At 41.8% G+C, this 20870-nt stretch overlaps 1 protein-coding gene across 1 annotated transcript; it reads right to left on the bottom strand.

The window, feature by feature from the left end:
• Nucleotides 1-800: 800 nt before the first annotated feature.
• LOC106593552 (cleavage and polyadenylation specificity factor subunit 6) lies at nt 801-20853 on the bottom strand. The gene is given in 12 exon segments (XM_045722440.1): nt 801-3747; nt 8157-8345; nt 8862-9015; nt 9474-9589; nt 10734-11244; nt 14262-14375; nt 17430-17558; nt 17561-17608; nt 17967-18112; nt 18353-18456; nt 18707-18919; nt 20621-20853. Coding segments are annotated over 11 exon segments (1779 nt in total). The 5' UTR covers nt 20681-20853; the 3' UTR covers nt 801-3747; nt 8157-8161.
• Between the last annotated feature and the right edge of the window lie 17 nt (nt 20854-20870).

The raw sequence follows: 20870 nt of genomic DNA, 5'->3' as shown, positions 1-20870 counted from the left end.
CAATAGCCTCATGGCGTAAGTAATAAACAGAATAAATGGAGTCACAATGTAGTTTCGAATATTTTATTATTTTTTTGAGAAGGCACAAGGTGGTACAAGCTCAGAAAACCTACTGCCTTTATTCTTAATGCAAATATTCTAATAAATCATAGAATTAAAATGGCAATATAATCTGAAATAACAAACATTGACAGTGTTTCAGTCTGCATGGTGGAATAATGCAATACTCAATCCAGTCTGGTTGAGGCATCTCGTATATTTAATAATTATCCATATGTAATTATCATTCCAGCACTTTAATTATGTCCTTACTATGCTATATTGCGAAGAGGAACACTGAGTATATTGAAAAGCAACGTGTTCAGATTGCAGCCGTCATTCTTCACGGATCAGGAACCGACGACTTACCTGTGGCTGAACGTCATGGAGCTGTAAATGAAATAAGGGCAAAAAGAACTACAGCCTAACGTACAATTCAGCATCTGGTGTAAGTGTAACTATGAGTAAATTATATATAAAGATAACCAAGAGCCTTGAAGGGCCGAAAACTACTTTCCCTTTATCGTGTCAATCATACCTGAGGAAAAATACAATGGTTTTAAGTTCTGTTGAGTAAATTAGACCATTACAATACTTTCACAAAACAGAAAAACTACACAGACCTCAGTAATATTCTACGGTCTTATTCCACCCTTTATACATTGCATTCTATTGATTAAGTGTACATTTGATGAAACCAAATCAGCAATGTGACGAGCGGTAATATTTGGCCTAATGGTTCACGAAGACCCGACTTCAAAGACGGAGAAAACTAGTTTATTGAAAACACTCAAAACAAGACAGTGCACCTTAAGAAAGTTCCATTTCCTGAACACGTCCGAGAGCGAAATTGATCGTGTAAAACCTTGGATCTGATTGTAAAAAGTATTCCAAGGTAATATCTAAGATGGATGCATTATATGTACAAAATGACAAAACACTAATTGAGTATAGGTAACACTTGTCGACTGCGTATATGTACAGTATTGACGTATCAAACCAGTTTCAAATCAGCTCCACTCAAATATTCAACCGGTTTGAAAAGACTTTGGGCTAGAAAGCAATTCGTAATGATCAGCGAATAGGTAACAAGGCATTCATAACCAACCATTAGCACAATAAACATGGTATAATAGCTACATAGAGCATTATGAATGCTTTACAACATATTAAATATCTCAGTGCATTTATACAATAAATGAAATACAAAAGTCCCACGTATAAAAGAAAGTGTTTGTCATGCAAACTTTACCTGAAGGAGTACTTTACTAAAGTTCCATCCAATAACATTCCATGTCAAACACATTGTAAAGTGCTCAAAATGCTCTTTGTAGCTAGTGGGCAATATTGATTAAAAACTTGGAGAGATTTATGTGCCAATAGTTGGATGTAAAGTCTAACCAGTAAAATGTAAAAAATGTTAAGTTGACTGAAGCAGTGGTTTCAGTGAATGATGGAAGCCACAATAACCAACTAAATAACTATCTTTAAAGTGGCAACGCAATGCAAGCAGGAGAGCACCACCTAAGTCTATCAGGGCCATGTAGAAAATACATGGGAGTAAAGAGGGAGGTAGGCATTACCGCCTTAAAACAGGCATCAATATCAGTTATTTCAATCTGGCAGACCAGTCAGTGCACAGACCCTGAGAAACTAGGGAAGGATTGTGCTCTCATACTTTACAAAATGGACACCTCACTTGAATACTCTTATTACTGTAATTCCCCATCCATTTACAACACCCAGCCCCTTGGCCTTGTCCCAGAACCTCACTACTGTAATCCCTATCCATTTACGACACCCAGTCCCTTGGCCTGGTCTCAGACCCTCACTACTGTAATCCCCATCCATTTACTACACCTAGCCCCTCAGCCTTATCCCAGAACCTCACTACTGTAATCCCCATCCATTTACTACACCCAGCCCCTCAGCCTTATCCCAGAACCTCACTACTGTAATCCCTATCCATTTACGACACCCAGTCCCTTGGCCTGGTCTCAGACCCTCACTACTGTAATCCCCATCCATTTACTACACCTAGCCCCTCAGACTTATCCCAGAACCTCACTACTGTAATCCCCATCCATTTACTACACCCAGCCCTTTGGCTTGGTCCCAGAAGGGGATCGTACAAAACAGGATCAATGCATTAGCCAGCTAACTTTGATAAACAACCAGAAATAACATTTCATTTTCTCGTTCATTAAGAAAGTTGAACTTAGACATGTGTTTTTAAGTTGAGTCAAGCTTCTATTCCAAAAAAATCTAAAAGTTAATTCAGAATATTTAAGCAAATTAGCTGGCTAACACATTGGTCCTGCTTTGTAGTATACCGCTCAGGTCTGTATGCGTTTTAACCAACTACTCTGGCTAGCAATGTTATTGCTATTCAATGTAGGCTGGACAACAAGTCAAGACTCGGCCAAAATATATAGAGATCTGGGACCAGGCTACCACAACCCTCACTGGGCGAAACCAGTGAGACAAGCACCTCAATAAGAAATCAGTGCAGTACATCAGCCAGCCAATCGGAGCACAAGTTTGCAGATAAGGGACTAATTCTGTTCACAGAAGTAGTAGTAGTATTGTCCAGATCTGTGAAGTTTGCATCAACTATCACTAAAATAATTCCATATAACTCAATCATTTGTTCTACTTGTGTCATTAATATTAGGGTAATGAACCCTTGGAATGTACTTCCTGGTAACACGAAAAAAAATAATCAAGAAATAAAAAAATAATAAAACTAAAAAATGTTTGCCCAAGTATAATCAAGTCCTGAATACCTCTAAAATCAGTTAGCCAAGACATGGATTTTCACTTTTGGTATTCAAATGGCATACAGTAGTATACGGAGACTAAAAACAAAATGTTCGCCAAACAACTAGCTACATTTTAACTAGAACTTTTAGAACAAACTAATAAGTCAAAGATGAAAATATCTGTCACATGATCATTCAATGCAAAAGTAGCTATGCTAAATTCAGTCAGATTTCACTAATTCTGGGCATCAGGACAAATACAATCTTTTGGTCAACTGTGCTTAAATTTGGTCAATAACAGCACAACATCGCAATTTAAGTGAGAGTAAATTTAAAATAACTATTTCGTAAAATTCAACGTGAAAAATGTATGCAGGCAAAAACGTACACATGTAAATTATTATTAAGTGTCAAAACCCCAGTAAACAGTTTATTACAACACAGAATCTATTTTAATATTCAAAGCAGAGACATTTACAAACATTATCCTAACGAGGAAAGTAGGGAGGGGCACGAGAGGAAATAAAGATGAAAAACCAAAGAAAAAAAAAACCTCCTGTAAAATCAACTCTAACCTGACAAAATGTACACATTATAGCAGTCAAAAGCTGTCCGTTTTGGAATAGAGCAGGCAAATGTAGTCATTTGTTATTTTCGCAAAGCTTGAAGAAGCCTGTCAACACAGGTAGGTAATCATTTTTTCCTTCACATCAAATAAAATTTCAGTAAAAATAAAAATAGCTGTTGAGTAGTTTTTTTTATATACCATGAGTATGATTTTAAAGAACACTACTTATAACCTTACACAGCTGTGAGCGATTCCCAGGTAGTCAGTCCCCTGGAAACCATGGAGACACAGACAGAGGGGGGCTAGTTGACAAGGCGATCCTGAAGTAGGGCCTGCTGGTTGTGACGAGGCGTCCTCGTCCCTGTCCTCTTCCGTAGGCTGAAATGTGTGAAAACGAAGGGTGGAGTTTGGTTTGGGGCAGCCCAACAATATACAGTTTGTTGTTTGTGTCATACCCCCTCTAATTTTACAGCATACACACAGAGGACACAAAACAAAGACATGCAGGTACTGCTTTTTCTAATGGTAGTCAACTTGTCAGAGTGATTCCACATTACAGTGAGTAAGGAAGAACAATGTAGTGCCCACAATGGCTGACCCTGCTATACTGTTGAGATCTGAATTTAGTAGGTTTTCAAATGTGCCATGCGCTAAGTGCTCAACTCATTTCAGAGAAGGTTTACAATCAATTTGTGTGGATAGGATAAACCTGTTTAAGGGTGCTCACAAAACATCTTATAATCTAATGTAGAAGTGCATGGGCAGAAGATGGTATCTACAGAAGGCTCAATCCCAACCCCTAGACCGTACGTACTTCTCAATATCTTTAGAGGATTTCACAGATGGACACAATATGGTATTAAGTCTACCTTGTCCTCTGATAGGTGGAAGTAATGTGAGAATTCCACCTATCAAATCCTCTCAGATTTTCAACAAGTCCATAAGACCAGAAGGTCTAAGCGGCCGGTTTGGGATTGGTCCCCTAGTCTAAGAGGTGATGAGGGCATAGTTTTTCCAGAAGTTATCCCGGATTTTACCTATTGGATAGGATTTAAACGCATAGAAATAATAAATAGAACAGACGATTCATTGACTTGGATGCAGACCCTCGTTCTAGTCATTCTACAGCTATGCATTTAAACCTATCCGATAGGTGAAATCCAATTAGATAACATATGGAAAAAAATAAACTGGGCCTGGAGCATTGGGAAAAGCAGAGGACAAACATGGTCAGGTTTACATAGAGGAACAGTAGTATTACATCAGGATGAATGTATAAAAACACTCTTATATCAGTAGTCTGAAACAACTCACAAAGCTAGATCCTGGCATGCACAGGACAACATTACACTGACAATTCATTGGAATTGCAAACCACATAACCATTCATTAATATTGCAGTTCATAGATCACTCCAGACAGTTTCCAAACTCATACACCAGGTAAAGGAATATGCTGTACGGTTTGGTTGTCTTTGACAATTTCCATTAAAAAAATAACTATAATTATTAGTTTAATTGTTTATCAATACCATTTTTAATCAAATTAAATTGAAGCCAGGTACTGCTAATGAGTGAATTTACATGGTGCATAGTTGGCAATATCACATTTAAAAAGTGAATAATACCAACATTTCATTGAACAGATGTCCCATCACCCTCCACAATCATTTCTGATCCATTGAGCATCTCAAAGGGCCCACAGCATCATCAAGACATGTTCTCAAAACACTACAAATCAATTAGAATTATAACTAACGGATTAAAGAAATGTGACCAGGTATAGTCCTGGTACTAACTTCCTGCAGAGTCTATTTTTACAGGAGACATTGAAAGTGTTTAAGGTGGTTGAACAGTCATCAAAATGACCCTTCTTGAGATGGTGTGGACACCAATGAGTGTTGCAGGAACCACATGATGCGTAGTTGTGAAGGATGAATACACCAGAGAGAGAGAGAGAAACTGTTAAAACAGCAGCAGAAATATGTTATCAGGAAATCAGGGCTGCTTTCTCCATGCCTGCAAAACATCACTGACACCTATAGACAAATTGGAAAAATAGCTAGTCATTTCTTCCCTGTAGTGGGCACATGTGATCCCAACGCTGAATGAAACAACGTCAGGATCTGTGAACATAGATTGACAGGTAGTAAGCATAGATCAAAGCATTTCCTTTACCATGAAGTGAGACAAATAGGACTGTACAGGATAATAAAGTAACCCCCTCTTAGGTTTGTTCCCTTGAGATTTAAAAGTAATGACCAAAACTAAGATTTTTAGATTGATTTGTCAGTTGTATTATTAAAAGGATTACATTTATTTGAATAATTTAACAAAATGCCATTGCCATTTAATAATGGAGAAAAAAAATGCAGAGAAGTTACTTCATCGAACATGTACATTCAAAGGAGTAATCCCATTTAATGCAAGCATGGAGTCACTAACCAATATAATATATATAACAACCGGTAATACAATCAGATGTTGTATACATTCAAATCACTATTGGGATTTACAACGTCAACATTCAATTTGAGTGAGCATCAACCCATTTAAAAATAGGACAAATAGCACAACATTCTTTTCTTGACTACGCCATTTCAGTGAAACACCCATTGACCTTCAATTCCTACAAGATATTTGCCAAGGTACCATGTCAAAATTGTCTGGCCGTCGATTTCAAACTACAGCCTAAAAACAAGACAACCGACAGTAAAATCTTGAGATCCACTTCAAATAGGTGTACCATTTAAACCTAAAATATCCACATTAACAAAATGGCTGCCATTGAATTGTGGACAATAGTGATGATTCTTTAATCCTGATTGAAATATCAGATAAGTACTGTATCTGTATTGATTGATATTTTCAGCATCTTTGAAGTACTGTACCTCGGGCAAAAATATTTCTATTGTTTTCTTATTTGTTTACAAGATCAGCACATTGTGATGCACAGTATTAAGGGATGAAAAGTAATCAAATTGACCGAAAATTTACAGGCAAACAGAAATTGCTAGGGCCCTATAAAATCTATTGAATTTCCCCCCCCTGCCTATTTTCATTTTAAATGTATAAAAACATTGGATGTTAAGTACACAACCATGATTCCACATCAGCAGACCAGAAATGTACATTTTTGGGTGTAGTTACCTTTTAATTCAACTGTGCACCAGCAAGCATCACTTTGGTTAGCGATGTTTCTGTAGCACTCATGTGATGGCAGAGTTTGCTAAACAAATGGCCAGTGGATTTATGCAAATAATCATGATACCATTCTGCCAAGTAAATATGAACTACAGAGAAGCCTTTTGGGAAAACCTTTCCATCTACCAGAAGACTGTTGTCATTATATTAGCATCATCGCTAACGGCTTAACAAAGTGGTGGACAAATTTAATTTTCAAATAGCTTCAACACATTTAGTTGACGTCCTACTAGCTTCAATTCCCTTTAGTTGATTTCCTGCTAACATTATTGAATCATTCCGTTTTAATGTCTGGATTCTGCGATTCTGTCCGCGTTCTCCACAGCGTGGATTTTATAGGGCCCTACATGGCCATGAAGTAAATATATATATATTATCATCATCATGTATGTATGTTACCATCAAGATATACAAAATGGATCAAAACCTGAGCCCAAATTTTTGGAACTCAAACCTTCAATGTTAGGGAACAAACGCAAAAAAAATGGCACATACAGAAATGATATGTAAAAGGTAAAAACCGGGTTCATCTTATGTTAACAGCACCAAAAGCAGTAGCAAGACTCAAAATGCTCTGTTTTACAAAAATGGGGCTTTAGAGTGAAGACCATGACCAACGATGCTACAGGACACATAGCGGGCTAGTTACCACATTCCTGTCAACCGGTAAGGGAGTATGACCAGGTAACTATTGGCCTAAAATTAATATAGACAAAACATTTTACGAGCTTGATATCAATGCCATTAATTATACAAAAACATTATCAAAATCCCTTTTGTTCAAGACCATCAATTTCAGCGTGATGAAATGAAAAATATGTCAAAGACATTTGTCAAGTTCACAGACAATATACCAAAATCGTTTCAATTTTTAAACTCCAAAACCATACTTTGGCTTATACTATAGGTTAGAGAACTGACAGTGGTTTTAAAATAGTTTAGACATTTCAATTGGCATGTAACCATTACCTCAGGTTAACAAGAGTCAGGAAACACCTAGAGTTTGGTCATCATTTGGTGGCCTACAAAACAATTCATACAACCCCCTTAAGTTGTACCTTGACAACGTTTGAACACTGAAAAATGTACACTAATCATTTCTTGGCACATTGTGGCATCAGTGTCAAAGAAACCCTTCAATAAACAATTTGCGTATTTTACAACTTTCACAGGTGTTGATCACTGGTCATATAAAGTACTTTTTCAAAGGTTTAAAAAACATTTTCAAGCTTAGCAGGGCTTACATATAAAACCTCCCCTACAACACACATGCAGTAGAAGCCTGACGACACAGTCAATGTTCAAAGGATGAAAGTAAAACACGGTCAAAAGCTACAAGTTTCAGACAAATAATATACACACACCTACCAGCAATGAGTCAGTACTGGTCAATACTACAACAATGACTGATGGAACAATGCCTTACCTACCACCTCCACCTACCGTAGGCTCCGTAGGGCGCGTCATGTCCCGCTCTGGGCCTCTTGTTCTGGGGCGTAGCGACCCGGCCCCTGGCCTGCATTAAGCTGAGGGAGAAGAGTGGTGAGACCGTTACGGGTAAGGAGTTTGAACGGGCATACACACCTCCCCTAACGATGTCGGTACTCCCTCTCACGGTCTCTTTCGCGTTCACGTTCTCTGTCCCCGCGGTGCCGTTCTCGCTCCCGGCTGCGTTCGCGGTAGTAGTCCTCGTGGCGGTCGCGGCTACGGGACTTGTGGCGCCGGCTCTTCTCCCGGGATCGGCTGTGGTCACGCTCCCTCGACCTCTCGCGTCTTTTGGGGGCAGAACTTACATTCATACATCAAACTCTTAACCCACCGCCAAAGCAGGTCTGTCCATCGGCCAAAACCATCAATAATACCATAAATAATGACGTCATCAATACAACTGTCAGTAACACTTTGATCTGTCAATCAATTACATTTGAGACAATATTACAGAGCGTTTTATAGTAAGTGCATTCAACTAAAGTGGATGAAACATCTCAGCACCACTCCCAGTCAATAAGAACAGGAATACAAGCACAATGACTAGCAGGTACTGATCATCACCATGAGTTATCAGACACCTTCAATTCATTCATATCACTTCTCTCAGTTGTCTATTATAAGAACCAGGGTTGGAGTCAAAGATCGGTAAATTCCATTATAATTCCAGTCAATTCAGAAAGTAAACCATATTAAAATTCAAGAAGAATTTGAATTTCTGTGTGCTTCCTGAATTGAAATGGAAGTGACCCCCCAACCCTGATAGGAACCACAGGAGAATGAGGAAGAGGTTGTATTTACCTGGAGGCAGAGCCGTAGGACTTGTTCTCGATGCCGTGGAGACAGTCCTGCAGAGAGCTGATGAGAACTTTGCAGCGGTCGTCAGCAGATACCTTAGACTGCTTGATCAGAGAGATGGCTGTCACCAGAGTCTCTATGGCACTGCCATAGTCAGCTAATGGACAAAGGAAGACATCACATGGGTATAGCTCAGACACTTAGATAAGGGACACTTGTGAAAGTACGCAATAAAATCTACAAGCAGCACATAGACAAAATGTGTGTGTGTGTATTCAGCCCCTCTGGCCCTCTGTAGAGTGTGTTGTAGTATTTGTGAGGTGTGTGTGAGTGTGTATTCAGCCCCTCTGTAGAGGGTGTTGTAGTATTTGTGAGGTGTGTGTGAGTGTGTATTCAGCCCCTCTGTAGAGTGTGTTGTAGTATTTGTGAGGTGTGTGTGAGTGTGTATTCAGCCCCTCTGTAGAGGGTGTTGTAGTATTTGTGAGGTGTGAATGTGTATTCAGCCCCCCTGTAGAGGGTGTTGTAGTATTTGTGAGGTGTGTGTATTCAGCCCCTCTGTAGAGTGTGTTGTAGTATTTGTGAGGTGTGAGTGTGTGTTTAGGGCATGATCCATACCAGCGCTAGCATCTGACACCGCCCTAGAGATGGCACTACTGGAGATGGCTCGGTTCCGGTTCATGATCTCCTCAAACTCTGCCTCGCTCAGCGGTGTCCGCGCCGACTCCATCTCCCTGGGACAGAGACAAGCAGGAAGGAGACAGCATCAAGATCTAAAAACAACGGTCCTCTAACTCAATGACAAACTCAGAACCACCAGATACAGGAAAGAGGATGTTGAACAGGAAGGAAAAGCTATTTTTTCAATGAGTCTTTCCTAACTCCTCGCCTTCTCAAAAGTCATTGGAGGAGAAGGTCAGAGGGGAGTGACCATGGCTGTTCTCCACCAATGAATTTTGCGAGGTTGCAAGATAGAGAAATTGATCAAGAGCAAGGAGAGACTGAGAAAACAGAGGGGTGAGACAATCAGATGAGTCAAGGAACACACAGTTAATGGACAGCTAAAAATACACAGCAGATGCAAACCACGTTATCCAAGCCTGTGGGAATGAACACCAGTGATAACTAGCTCATCTAAGGAAATACACAAGACACACCACACAGTTCACTAACGCTTATCAAACCCGTAGCTCGGCCAATCCATCAACCACAACAAGCATCCACTCTCAAAATGCAACAAAGCCAGGCACCAGGTCATTACAGGGGAAGCTAGTTCCTAATGCTGGTTCAGCGGTCTGGCAGTATTTCTACTAACCCTGGGTCACTCGCATTGTGCAAGTGTTGGCCGCCATTTTTCAGATCGACCAAACCCTCGTTAATCCAGGGGGTCTGGGCAGCCGCGGGGCAGGGGGGCCCTGAGGTCAAACTCACAGATTAGCGGGGACGCTGGTTACTGTAGGCAGCCAGAGGAGGGAGGGAGGGAGGGATGGAGGAAGGGAGATTCAGGAGGGTCACTAAAGAAACCACGCTTCTTAGTCAAAATACTAACGTAAAAGACCCCCCTTTAAAAGACGCCCCCACACAAACACAAACGATGGCGGACTGGTGCTAAGGGAACCTGACAGTGCTATAATAGAAGGTGTTGGAGGATTTCCTTGTGTTGCTTCTACCACAGCTGTTCTACATACTGAAATAAATTCTGACTAAAACTGGCAGTATTTGACATTCAATAGATCAGTTTTCTTCAAACACGAACCATCATCTAGAGTACAGTAAATGAGGTTGGAACAGAACCAATGAAGAAGAGGAGGAGGGAAACAACTGACTTTCTGTAGAACTGGCAGTACGTGATGTCATGATCCTGTTGGGTTATATTACCTGCCGGCGGGTCCGAAGTCTCCCCGGTCATATGGAGGTGGCCGTCCATAGGGGTCGTTGGGCCCGTTGGGGCCCCTGCCGTCCCCTCCAGGAGGGCCCCCCATGTTGTTAGGACCCCCAGGAGGAGGGAAGAACGCTGGGTTGACATGGGGAGCCGGTGGGGGACCTCCAGGTCGGGGCCCGGTCATGTGTGGTGGGGGAGCGAGGGCCAGAGGCGGTCCAAGGGGACCAGGGGGGCGAGGAGGAAAATGACCAGGGGGTGGAGGGCCCTGTTGGGGGGGTGGGGGGCCAGGAGGAGGGCCGAAGCCGTGTGGGGGAGGGCCAGGGGGGAGAGGACCCATGGGGGGCTGGCCAAACTGGCCGGGGAACATGACCGGGGGTGGTGGGCGGTCACCACGGTTGGGGGGGCCTTGCATGGGAGGGGGGAGGCCCTGTCCTGGGGGAGGGGGGCCTAGGGGTCCAGGGGGACCTAGTGGGCCAGGAGGGGGTCGAGGTGGGCCCTGCATACCACCTGGAACACAGAAACACAAAACAGAACCTTCTTGAGTTTGGATTCACTACCAACTGTTTGAAAGCAAATTAAAGCATTGTGGTGTCCCAGTGTCAGCAGGCGGCACCGAGCAGCTCCCAGTGTCAGCAGGCGGCACCGAGCAGCTCCCAGTGTCAGCAGGCGGCACCGAGCAGCTCCCAGTGTCAGCAGGCGGCACCGAGCAGCTCCCAGTGTCAGCAGGCGGCACCGAGCAGCTCCCAGTGTCAGCAGGCGGCACCGAGCAGCTCCCAGTGTCAGCAGGCGGCACCGAGCAGCTCCCAGTGTCAGCAGGCGGCACCGAGCAGCTCCCAGTGTCAGCAGGCGGCACCGAGCAGTTCTTGGAATCCAGAGACCACAAACAGGGAACTCAAGTACTGCAGCAAATGTCTTAGCTTGGGTTTGATGACTTCTGGATAGGAATTGGGCCAATTTAAGTTGCATGACGTGTTAGTGAAAATGTTAAAATGTGTGATCCTGTATGTTTCAGTCACTGCCTTGGCGGCCACCTTGACTTAGTGGGATCAAAGTTAAAGCTTAGAAGGAAACACAGCAAAGGACTGAAACAGAAGCCGTGAACACTGACGGTGTACAACGTGAAGGACCACATTTACATCTCTGAATGTTTGACACAAGGGGTGGGCTGCATCAACTCTTAAACTTGGTTAAATCAAATTATCTATTCATCTTGTTGCACCACATTTTAAATTAATCCTAGTTAAATTAAATCCTTCCTCTAATCTAAATTTAGTTTTCAATTTAACCCTAGATACATTTGAAGCCTGTTGCTCAATGAATACAAAAAGTTCAGATTGGAGATGAATTCTAAACTGCCCCTTGTGGTGGAACTGATAAAATGGCAGCATATCTACAGTGGAGACCAAAACGACACTTCCTCAGAGAATAAATTACAGACAGGTTGAATCCGTTGAGGTTTAGAATAATTAACTCATTATTAGTAGGCTATTTACGTTCCCAATTTGTACAACAATTGAATTGGGGCTTGTGATATGCCCAGCCTTGGTAGGAATGATGATGTTATGGAACATGCTGTAACGGGCCTGATAACGCTAACATTGTAGTGAAGTAGCATTAACGTTCATTTTAACATGCGTTATAGGCATTGATATTTGCCTGTTATTTATGCTCACTAAATATTGGTGGGTTGAGTTGTCCATCGTCATAATAGGAGTTATGGAGAGGGGCAAACTGCTGGGGAATCATCTCTCATATCTTCTGGGTGATGGAGGCCCTCCCTCCGGTCTGAAACAGACCCCGCCTCTAATCTGCCGCATCCTTTTTGGCTTTCGCGCTTAACTTTTATCCAGCCTGCTTTCATCTGATTTAGGTCCCTCTTCTCTTGAATCCGTGTGGATCCATTAAATCTGTTGCATAAAATGGTCCAAGTGTCTTCCTTCTTTTTGACAGTCGTGTGGTCTGTCTTTTTATCCTCCAGCACATTACTACATTTCCCCAGCACATTACTAAATTCCCCCAGCACATTACTAAATTCCCCCAGCACATTACTAAATTCCCCCATCAGCTCCGACAATATATATTTATTTTTTCATAGACTGATACATTTGAACTTCTTTGACGTGCCATGATCAGGTGGCTAGCGGTCAAATAATACATGGCTAAATAACGTTAAGTAATGACAATACATAATAGGGTATGCTAGCTAGCTTGGTTTATAAACTAGCTAGCTACAGTTGCTAACAAATTAGTTCTGTCTAGTACTGGAAAATAACAGATTTTATTTCAAATCAGCCAACCCATGAGAACCTTTCACGATGGAGTTACAGTAGTTCTAACATTACATTGTTTTTATTTTATCAAGAAACAGCAACTTTGTGGCCTCATTTGTCAAGTAGGCTAGCTACTTCGTTTCAATTCACGAAATACCGAATATATTGGTGTAACATGTCACTAATCATATTTTTAAACCGTTAATCACGGATTTACTGATCCAGATTTTAAATGAAGTGGTGCAACACATCCCAGATTAATTATAACCCTAGATTAGCTCTAATCCCAGATTAATTATAACCCTAGATTAGCTCTAATCCCAGATTAATTATAACCCCAGATTAGCTATAATCCCAGATTAATTATAACCCTAGATTAGCTATAATCCGAGATTAATTTATACCATGTTGGTGCAACCCACCTTAGGTGTCCTGTGAATCAAAATTAAAGATTTAGCGAGACCAACATTTTAGATTTTTACAGATATTAGCAATGAAAGCCAAGAACCAGTAGGCCGAGTATCAGGACAGACTGGTCTGGATGGCTGGAAAGACCAGCTTGGTATGGAGCACACAGGACAGACAGGTCTGGATGGCTGGAAAGACCAGCTTGGTATGGAGCAGACAGGACAGACAGGTCTGGATGGCTGGAAAGACCAGCTTGGTATGGAGCACACAGGACAGACAGGTCTGGATGGTAAGAAGTCAGCCATCCAAGACACCTCTTCTATACTCATTGTGTTGTCTAACTTCAGGTGTGCTGGCCAGGACACGGTCAGAACAGCCAATAGAAACAGAACAAGCAACACATCATATAAAGATTGACAGTTAAGACAGAATGAGCAATAACCCAGGACATAAAGTGGGGGGGAAGAAGAAGAAGCTTGGTCAGTCAGTCAGAGTGAGCCCAGGACTCCAAAGACAGACAGGCCTTAATAAAGAGGCTTTGTCAGTCAGTCTGCCCAGGACTCCATAGACAGAGGCCTTAATAAAAAGAACATGTAAGCAGGGGGGGAGAGGGGGCGGGGGGAAATCATTCTTATTTAGTACATTAGCACTGTGAAGGGTTGCAAAAATCCAAAACATTACCAAAATTCCCCAAAATCCCAGGTTGGAGGATACCATTGCAGCAAATTCCCTGCAGATTACATAAATCCTCCAACTGGGATTTGTGGAAAATCTGGGATTTTTGGGAAGATTTGGGGAAATTTGCCAACCCTAGCACTGTTGTCAACAGGAGTCGAGGCATTTCACCTCTGGGTCGCCAATTCCCATCACGTCCCGGCGGGAAGCAATTGAAATTCATATCCATCAGGTGGCCTTCTTGGTGTCTATGGTTAATGAGTTCAGGTGGCCTCATCCCCGACCCTAGTGGGAGAAAAACACAATCACAACCAGGCTGGTGCCACAGTGACTTCACTGGCCATTCGGCCAATGGCAGCAGCGCAGCTCGCAACATAGGAAGAAGTTGCCAAAGCAAAAAATAGTGTTTTTTTTTATCTGAAGGGGGTAAAGATGGGACAAACTAGATAACACAGATGTTGAATATTACCCCCCTCCCCCCTAATCCAAGTACTTCACTCAACTTCTGAAAGCAAGGGGACAGAGAACAGGAGTCAGACTGGATTGAAACGGACACATGTGAAGAGAGATGGTAGGTTGGTGCTTTCCAACCAATCCTTTCCACATATGGTCACATGGAAGACAGGATAACACACAAGACAGGAGGAGAGGACCCATCTTCAGTTCAGTCCATAACACCAACAGTACTGGCCTGGCTGTCAGTGTAAGATCCATTCACACTGCTTACAGCAGAAACAGTACAACAGAAAGGAAGCCATTTCATTGGTTGTAGTCAGGGCACGGTTTAAATTTAACCAATTAAAATGGGCTTCCTTTCTGGTGTACTGTTTTTCCAGGGTATCTGCAGGTTCTATTTAGTTGAATTTAAGACTTAAAAACCTTTTTAATGCCACTTGGAATGCAATTTAATAGTTCTTTTGAGGTCTGCCACAGCTGCTAATATTCCCTCCAGAAATGAGCCCATGTTGGCAAAAGTAGTCTTTTTAGCACTGGCTGTTTTTCCAGTGCCAAGACAGACATAAAATAAGTTAGCCATTTCATCTATTTGTTCAGGAAACGCATGATGGTTATATTTTCATGTGCTAGAAAATAAAAAATTTTATCCAGACGTGCAAATGCTGCCCCCTAGACCCAACAGGTTAACCAATGATATTAGGCCATACTTGGCCATGATTACAAACACCTGTGTGTCTCTTGACACTATATAAATGACTCATCTCGCAGTGTTTGATGATACCCTGATGAAGACAGCTTCGCTGTCGAAACGTTGGTGATTAAATTTTTGCATCTGAGCTCTTAGAGTGTGCGGCTTTCCTTTATTTTCTAGTGTTCTACTCCGCTAGCCAGCACCTCGCCTTTATAGGTGTGCGTTTCTTTTTTCTAGATTTTTATGTGCAACATGTCAAAATAGGATCCAGAATAATCAGATATCCATTTGGATCTTTACAGATGAATTAGCCTGAATGTTTTTGGTACCCATTGGCCTAGGCTATTCACCGCCTGAGGAAGTGGGAACACATTAGCTAGATCGCTAAGTCTAAATATGATACTGCTGTTAGATAGCCATGCAATTGATTTAACAGGAAATGTAATGTCCTACAAAAACGCTCCATCGGTAGACCTATATAAGCTACTTGTATCCACCGTGAATGGCCCACTCCGCTCCACTCCACTGTGACATCATCTCAATGACATACTCTGTAAAGTGGTGTTATTTCATCAGTATTGACAGTTAAAATAATTGTTACACTCACAATAACCTGTGGCTGCCCTATTTTTAATCAATGCATTTGTATGGGCTAATAGCAGTACGGCCAAATGTTCTAATCATTTTAGATTCAAAAATAAATAGAATAGCTAAATAAATAAATAAAATAGCAAAATTAATCCTTGGTAATACTTTCTTAAAACAATTTCATATAGCCTAATAGGCCCCCCAAGTTTAGACTGGGATTAGAATGACAGAGATTAGACAGTTAAAGTCTAAAAATAAGGAGTTAAATGTTCAAGGACAGACACGTCAGAACAAACTTCCTTTAGAGTTAGGGAGTCTACTACCATCTATTATTCCCTGTAGTGAATCGTATTCAATGCGTTTGCATTGGGGCTAATAGCAGTAAGGCCAAATAAAAATGTTAATCCCCACAAAAATGTTGCTATATATTTTGATACTTCAAGGGGTCTTAAAATTCAAAAGCAAATACACTGAACTAAAATATAAAGACGCAACACATAAATTGTAGGTCCCATGTTTCATAAACAATATATATCTCAAATGTGTCAAAATTTGTTTACATCCCTGTTAGTGAGAATTTCTTGTTTTCCAAGATAATCCATCCACTGGACAGGTGTGGCATATCAAGAAACTGATTAAACAGCATGATCATTACACAGGTGCACCTTGTGCCTGGGTGACAATAAAAGGCCACTAAAACACAATGCCACAGATGTCTCAAGTTGAGGGAGTGTGCAATTGGCATGCTGACTGAATTAATGTCCACCAGAGCTGTTGCCAGAAAATTGAATGTTCATTTCTCTACCACAAGCCACCTTCAACGTCATTTTAGAGAATTTGGCAGTACATCCAACCCGCCTCACAACCGCAGAACACGTGTATGGCTTTGTGTGGGCGAGCAGTTTGCTGACGTCAACGTTGTGAACAGAGTGCCCCATGGTGGCGGTGGGTTATGGTATGGGCAGGCATAAGCTACGGACAAACTACACAATTGCATTTTATATCGATGGCAATTTGAATGCGGAGATACCGTGGCGAGATCCCGAGGCGCATTTTGTTTAAGGTATCTGTGACCAACTGATAACTAATCATGTGAAATCCATAGATTACGGCCTAATTTATATATTTCAATTGACTGATTTCCTTATGTGAACTGTAACTCAGTATAATTTTAAATTCTTGCATGTTGCGTTTATTTTTGTTCAGTATAGTAAAATGATCCTTGGTATGACCTTGTTAAAATAATTCCATATAGCTTAGTAGAACCCCACTCCCCGGCTTAGACAGGGCTTTGACTTATGGGTAACAGTAAGTCCATTTAACAACATGTGGTTGGATAGCTCTCTCCAACATCTTGAAAGTGGCCTCCAGTATTATGACCTTCCGTTGTTTAGATTTTTTTTGCCGCGTGTCAACAATTAAGCAGCAGCACAATATAACAAACACTGTAGTCATCTCGGTCACATTTTTTAAGACCTTTGAAAACTGAATTTAAGATATTTTAAGACTTCTAAATCAATTTAAGACAGACTATAAGAACCAGCAGACACCGTGGTTTTAGCTGAGAGCAGTGTGAACGGACCTGGAGTGGGAAGAGTACTCACCTGGGAAGTGTGGCGGTGGCCCTCCGGGTCCGATGGGCCCAGGGAACCGGTCTCCTCCAGGGCCAGGAGGGCCAGGGAAGCGGCCTCGGCCTCTACCCATGCCCATGGGGAAGCCACCGCGGGGGCCCATGGTGGGGGTCCCGCCTTCCCATCGCCGGACATCTGCCCACCCGATGTACCTGGGCATAAAGGGAAAGAAGAGGGCGGAGAGAACATTCAAATCCCCAACTCACTGTGCTCACCCAATTAGTTAGTTCTGAGCGCTAAAACTCTAATTAGTTCACTAAATCAATGCATTTATTCAAATAAATGTAGTTATTAATCAAAATTATAAACTATTTTTCTGGAATTTCTGCATTGACAGCAGAGGCAGATTCAAGCCCCAAATACTTGGGTCTGCTTCAGTGTATTTGGGTCTTGCCAGGTTATCAGACCTACCTTGTCATTAAACCATGCAGAAAAACCAGATTATTAACATAAGAATTATTCTAGGACTCTAATTGGCCATCCCAGCGGGAGGCACGCAGGTTCACCTACTTTTCCGAGACTGCATCTCGAACTGGCTGAGGGACTGCTTGTTGCAGGGGGTAACAATGGGGTTCTGTCCGTGTAGCTCCCGTTTAGCCAGCAGGTCCAGTAGCTTCCTAGAGGACGCGTCTGAGCCCACACACACCAGGGCAAACCTAATGGGACACACCAGGGCATAACGGGACCAAGTCACCATCTATTTCTTTCCTTCTGGCTTTTATTTGGGCATTTCTTTCTGTTTATCTCTTTAAAATAATTGAATAAATGAGGCTCAGAGTACAACTACCTGTGTGTAGTTCAAAGGTATTAGGAAAGTCATCCACAAAAAAAACACTGTCTGTTGAGAGTGTCAGTGTGTAATATGAGGGATCATGAAAGGCAAGGAGGAAGCTCACCCTTTACTCTGCCCGTTGGCTCTGTTCTCAAAGAACTTGATCTCCAGCAAATCCTTAATGCCTATTGATCCAATGGCGTCTGTCAAATCTTCGTCTGTTGTCCACTGGAAAGGGGAGGCACTTTTTTACATCAAGACCCATTACATAATTGATGCACATTAAGGGCTGGTGTCCCTGACCCCCACTAAGCCCATCTCCAGACTTAAAAAAAAAACACTTCCAATGGCGATTCTCAAAGACCCACTGAGCACGTTTTTAACTCCGGAAGTAAGCTTAATGTGGGTCTGAGTAACTGGCCCGTTTAGATGTATCTTTGTGATTCAGTAGACGCTCTTATCCAAACCCATAACCTACCCATGTGAGATTGCCTATGTACAGGGCGATCCTCTTGCCAGTGTACGTGTACACCACGTTGGGCGGGGTGCTCTTGTTCCCCTCGGAGCCAGCAGGTGGGGGTAGGTTGTCCAGGTAGTCCCGGTCCTCAGGTGCGTCTCCGTTATTATTGGCCGAAGGAGAGATAACATCGTCATACAAGTCTATCTGGTCATGGGCGGGGTAGTCTGATTCCTGTGGTGGGGGGGAATAGAACACAATGGGTCAACCTTACATCACAGTCAGTCAATCAATAGTTGTGCTCCAGGTTGTCTTTAATGCCCTTTGAGATTGTTCCTTCATGTCAATGTTGGGTCCTACAGTGATATCAACAAAGACGATCTGGAACAAGCCCAACAACACGCTTTGACACGTGTGGCGGTCAGAGAGCAGAATGAGGTCTTAGCCGTTTTGCAGTTACACGATTTGTGATATTCAGGACATGAAATACAAAAGAGGCAGACATTATTGCCTGAATAGGCAACAATGTGAGCCACATTATCTAGCCAACATTTCAATAGTAACAGTTTGTTGCCTAAAGCTGGTTCTATTTTCAGTCCAACAGCATGCATAACATTGTGGACAGTCCCCGTGCTAATGAGGTCCTAACAAACACTATCAAGTTACTTTGCTTTGAGTCAACAACACAGAATTTAGATAAGTAAAACATCCAAATGAGTGTTTGCAATATGCAGATTTGTTTGGTACAAATGGATACTGCTCTGGAGATTATGACTTGGAACATTTTTTAAATATCCCTTTAAAGTGCACAGAAGCACATTGAAAAGACTGCAAGTATGACCAACCTCGGCGAACACAACACTTCAGTCTACACACACTGCATCAGAGTGCAGTTGGCAATCTTTGCACAAAGCTGAAATGCAAAACCATAGAGATAACTGCATTTTTGTGTGAGAACTGGGTCAAATATCCCCAAGTAAATTTACAACCAGAGATAACAAGTCCTATGTGATTGATCAATGAGAATCAAACTAAAACTCAAAACGAATAGCATTTCCATCTTAACTCTTCTTGAACTGCACTGTTGGGTTAAGGGCTGTAAGTAAGCATTTCATGGTAAAGTCTACAATTGGCGCATGTGACAAAGTTTGATTTGAATAGAATTTCCATTTGGCATTAACAAACTACAGAAAAATAACAAAAATATCGGATTTAGAAAGGTAGTTGATAAAAAAAATAACAAAATGATTCATGTTTGTGCAACATGGTATCTTGAAGACGGTTTTTGTTGCTTTGAGAAAAGACGAGCAACATCAACATAGCAGCTAACTTTAGCCTAGCCAGCAAGCAGGGGGAGTGACGCCGAGAGCAACAACCTTTTTAAAACAGTCTCCGACCGGAGGGAAACTACAAACCATCACTCCCCCCCAAAAAACCTCGTTATTAGCAAACAGTCCCTATTGTTTTATACTATTAGCTAAACAGTTACACGGTCATGTGTAACTAGGTAGTTGAACACCAGTATAATGTTAGCGCACGACGACAAACCAGGCCAGGGTTTTTGTGTTGCGCGGCCTTCCCCGCCACTTCGCCTCCAGTACAACAAGCTTCTGTCGTTAACAATGGAACGACCACGTTGGCTTGCAAAGTCAAACATATTTACCTACCAAATGTATATATTAGACAACAAACATTACAGAAAACCAAGACGTACACAACATTCACGTTACTATTTTTTAAATATTTGACAAGCTATTGCGTAGTTGCAATTCAAAAACGCTGCGGCAAACACAGGCAACGCTTTGCAGGTCTCATCGGACGCCAGTTAGCTCGGTTTAACTTTCAATAAGCATTTTAGCGAATAAAAATCATAGGGCAAACCACAAATATGTCTATAACGGTGTAGGATTTAAGCAAATGTAACGGTTTGCATACCTGGTTGAAATCCTCTTCAACATCGGCGTAGATGTCGATGTGATCAACTCCGTCAGCCATTTTCCAGACCACCTCCTCCACCGATCGACCTGAACAAGACAAAATGCAAACAGGAAAGCAGAAAACGTCACATCTGGGATCAATAATCGAGTTATCACATTTTCTATTACAAACATTGCTAAATTGTTTGAATGACAGTGATGTTTTGTTTGGGGTACATGTAACTATGTATATTATGTATAAACATGAC

This window comes from Salmo salar, chromosome ssa07 (genome assembly GCF_905237065.1).
Source record: "Salmo salar chromosome ssa07, Ssal_v3.1, whole genome shotgun sequence".
Taxonomy (NCBI): Eukaryota; Metazoa; Chordata; class Actinopteri; order Salmoniformes; family Salmonidae; genus Salmo; species Salmo salar.
The sequence above is the reverse complement of the archived record's forward strand: the minus strand, read 5'-3'. Positions and strand labels throughout refer to the sequence as shown.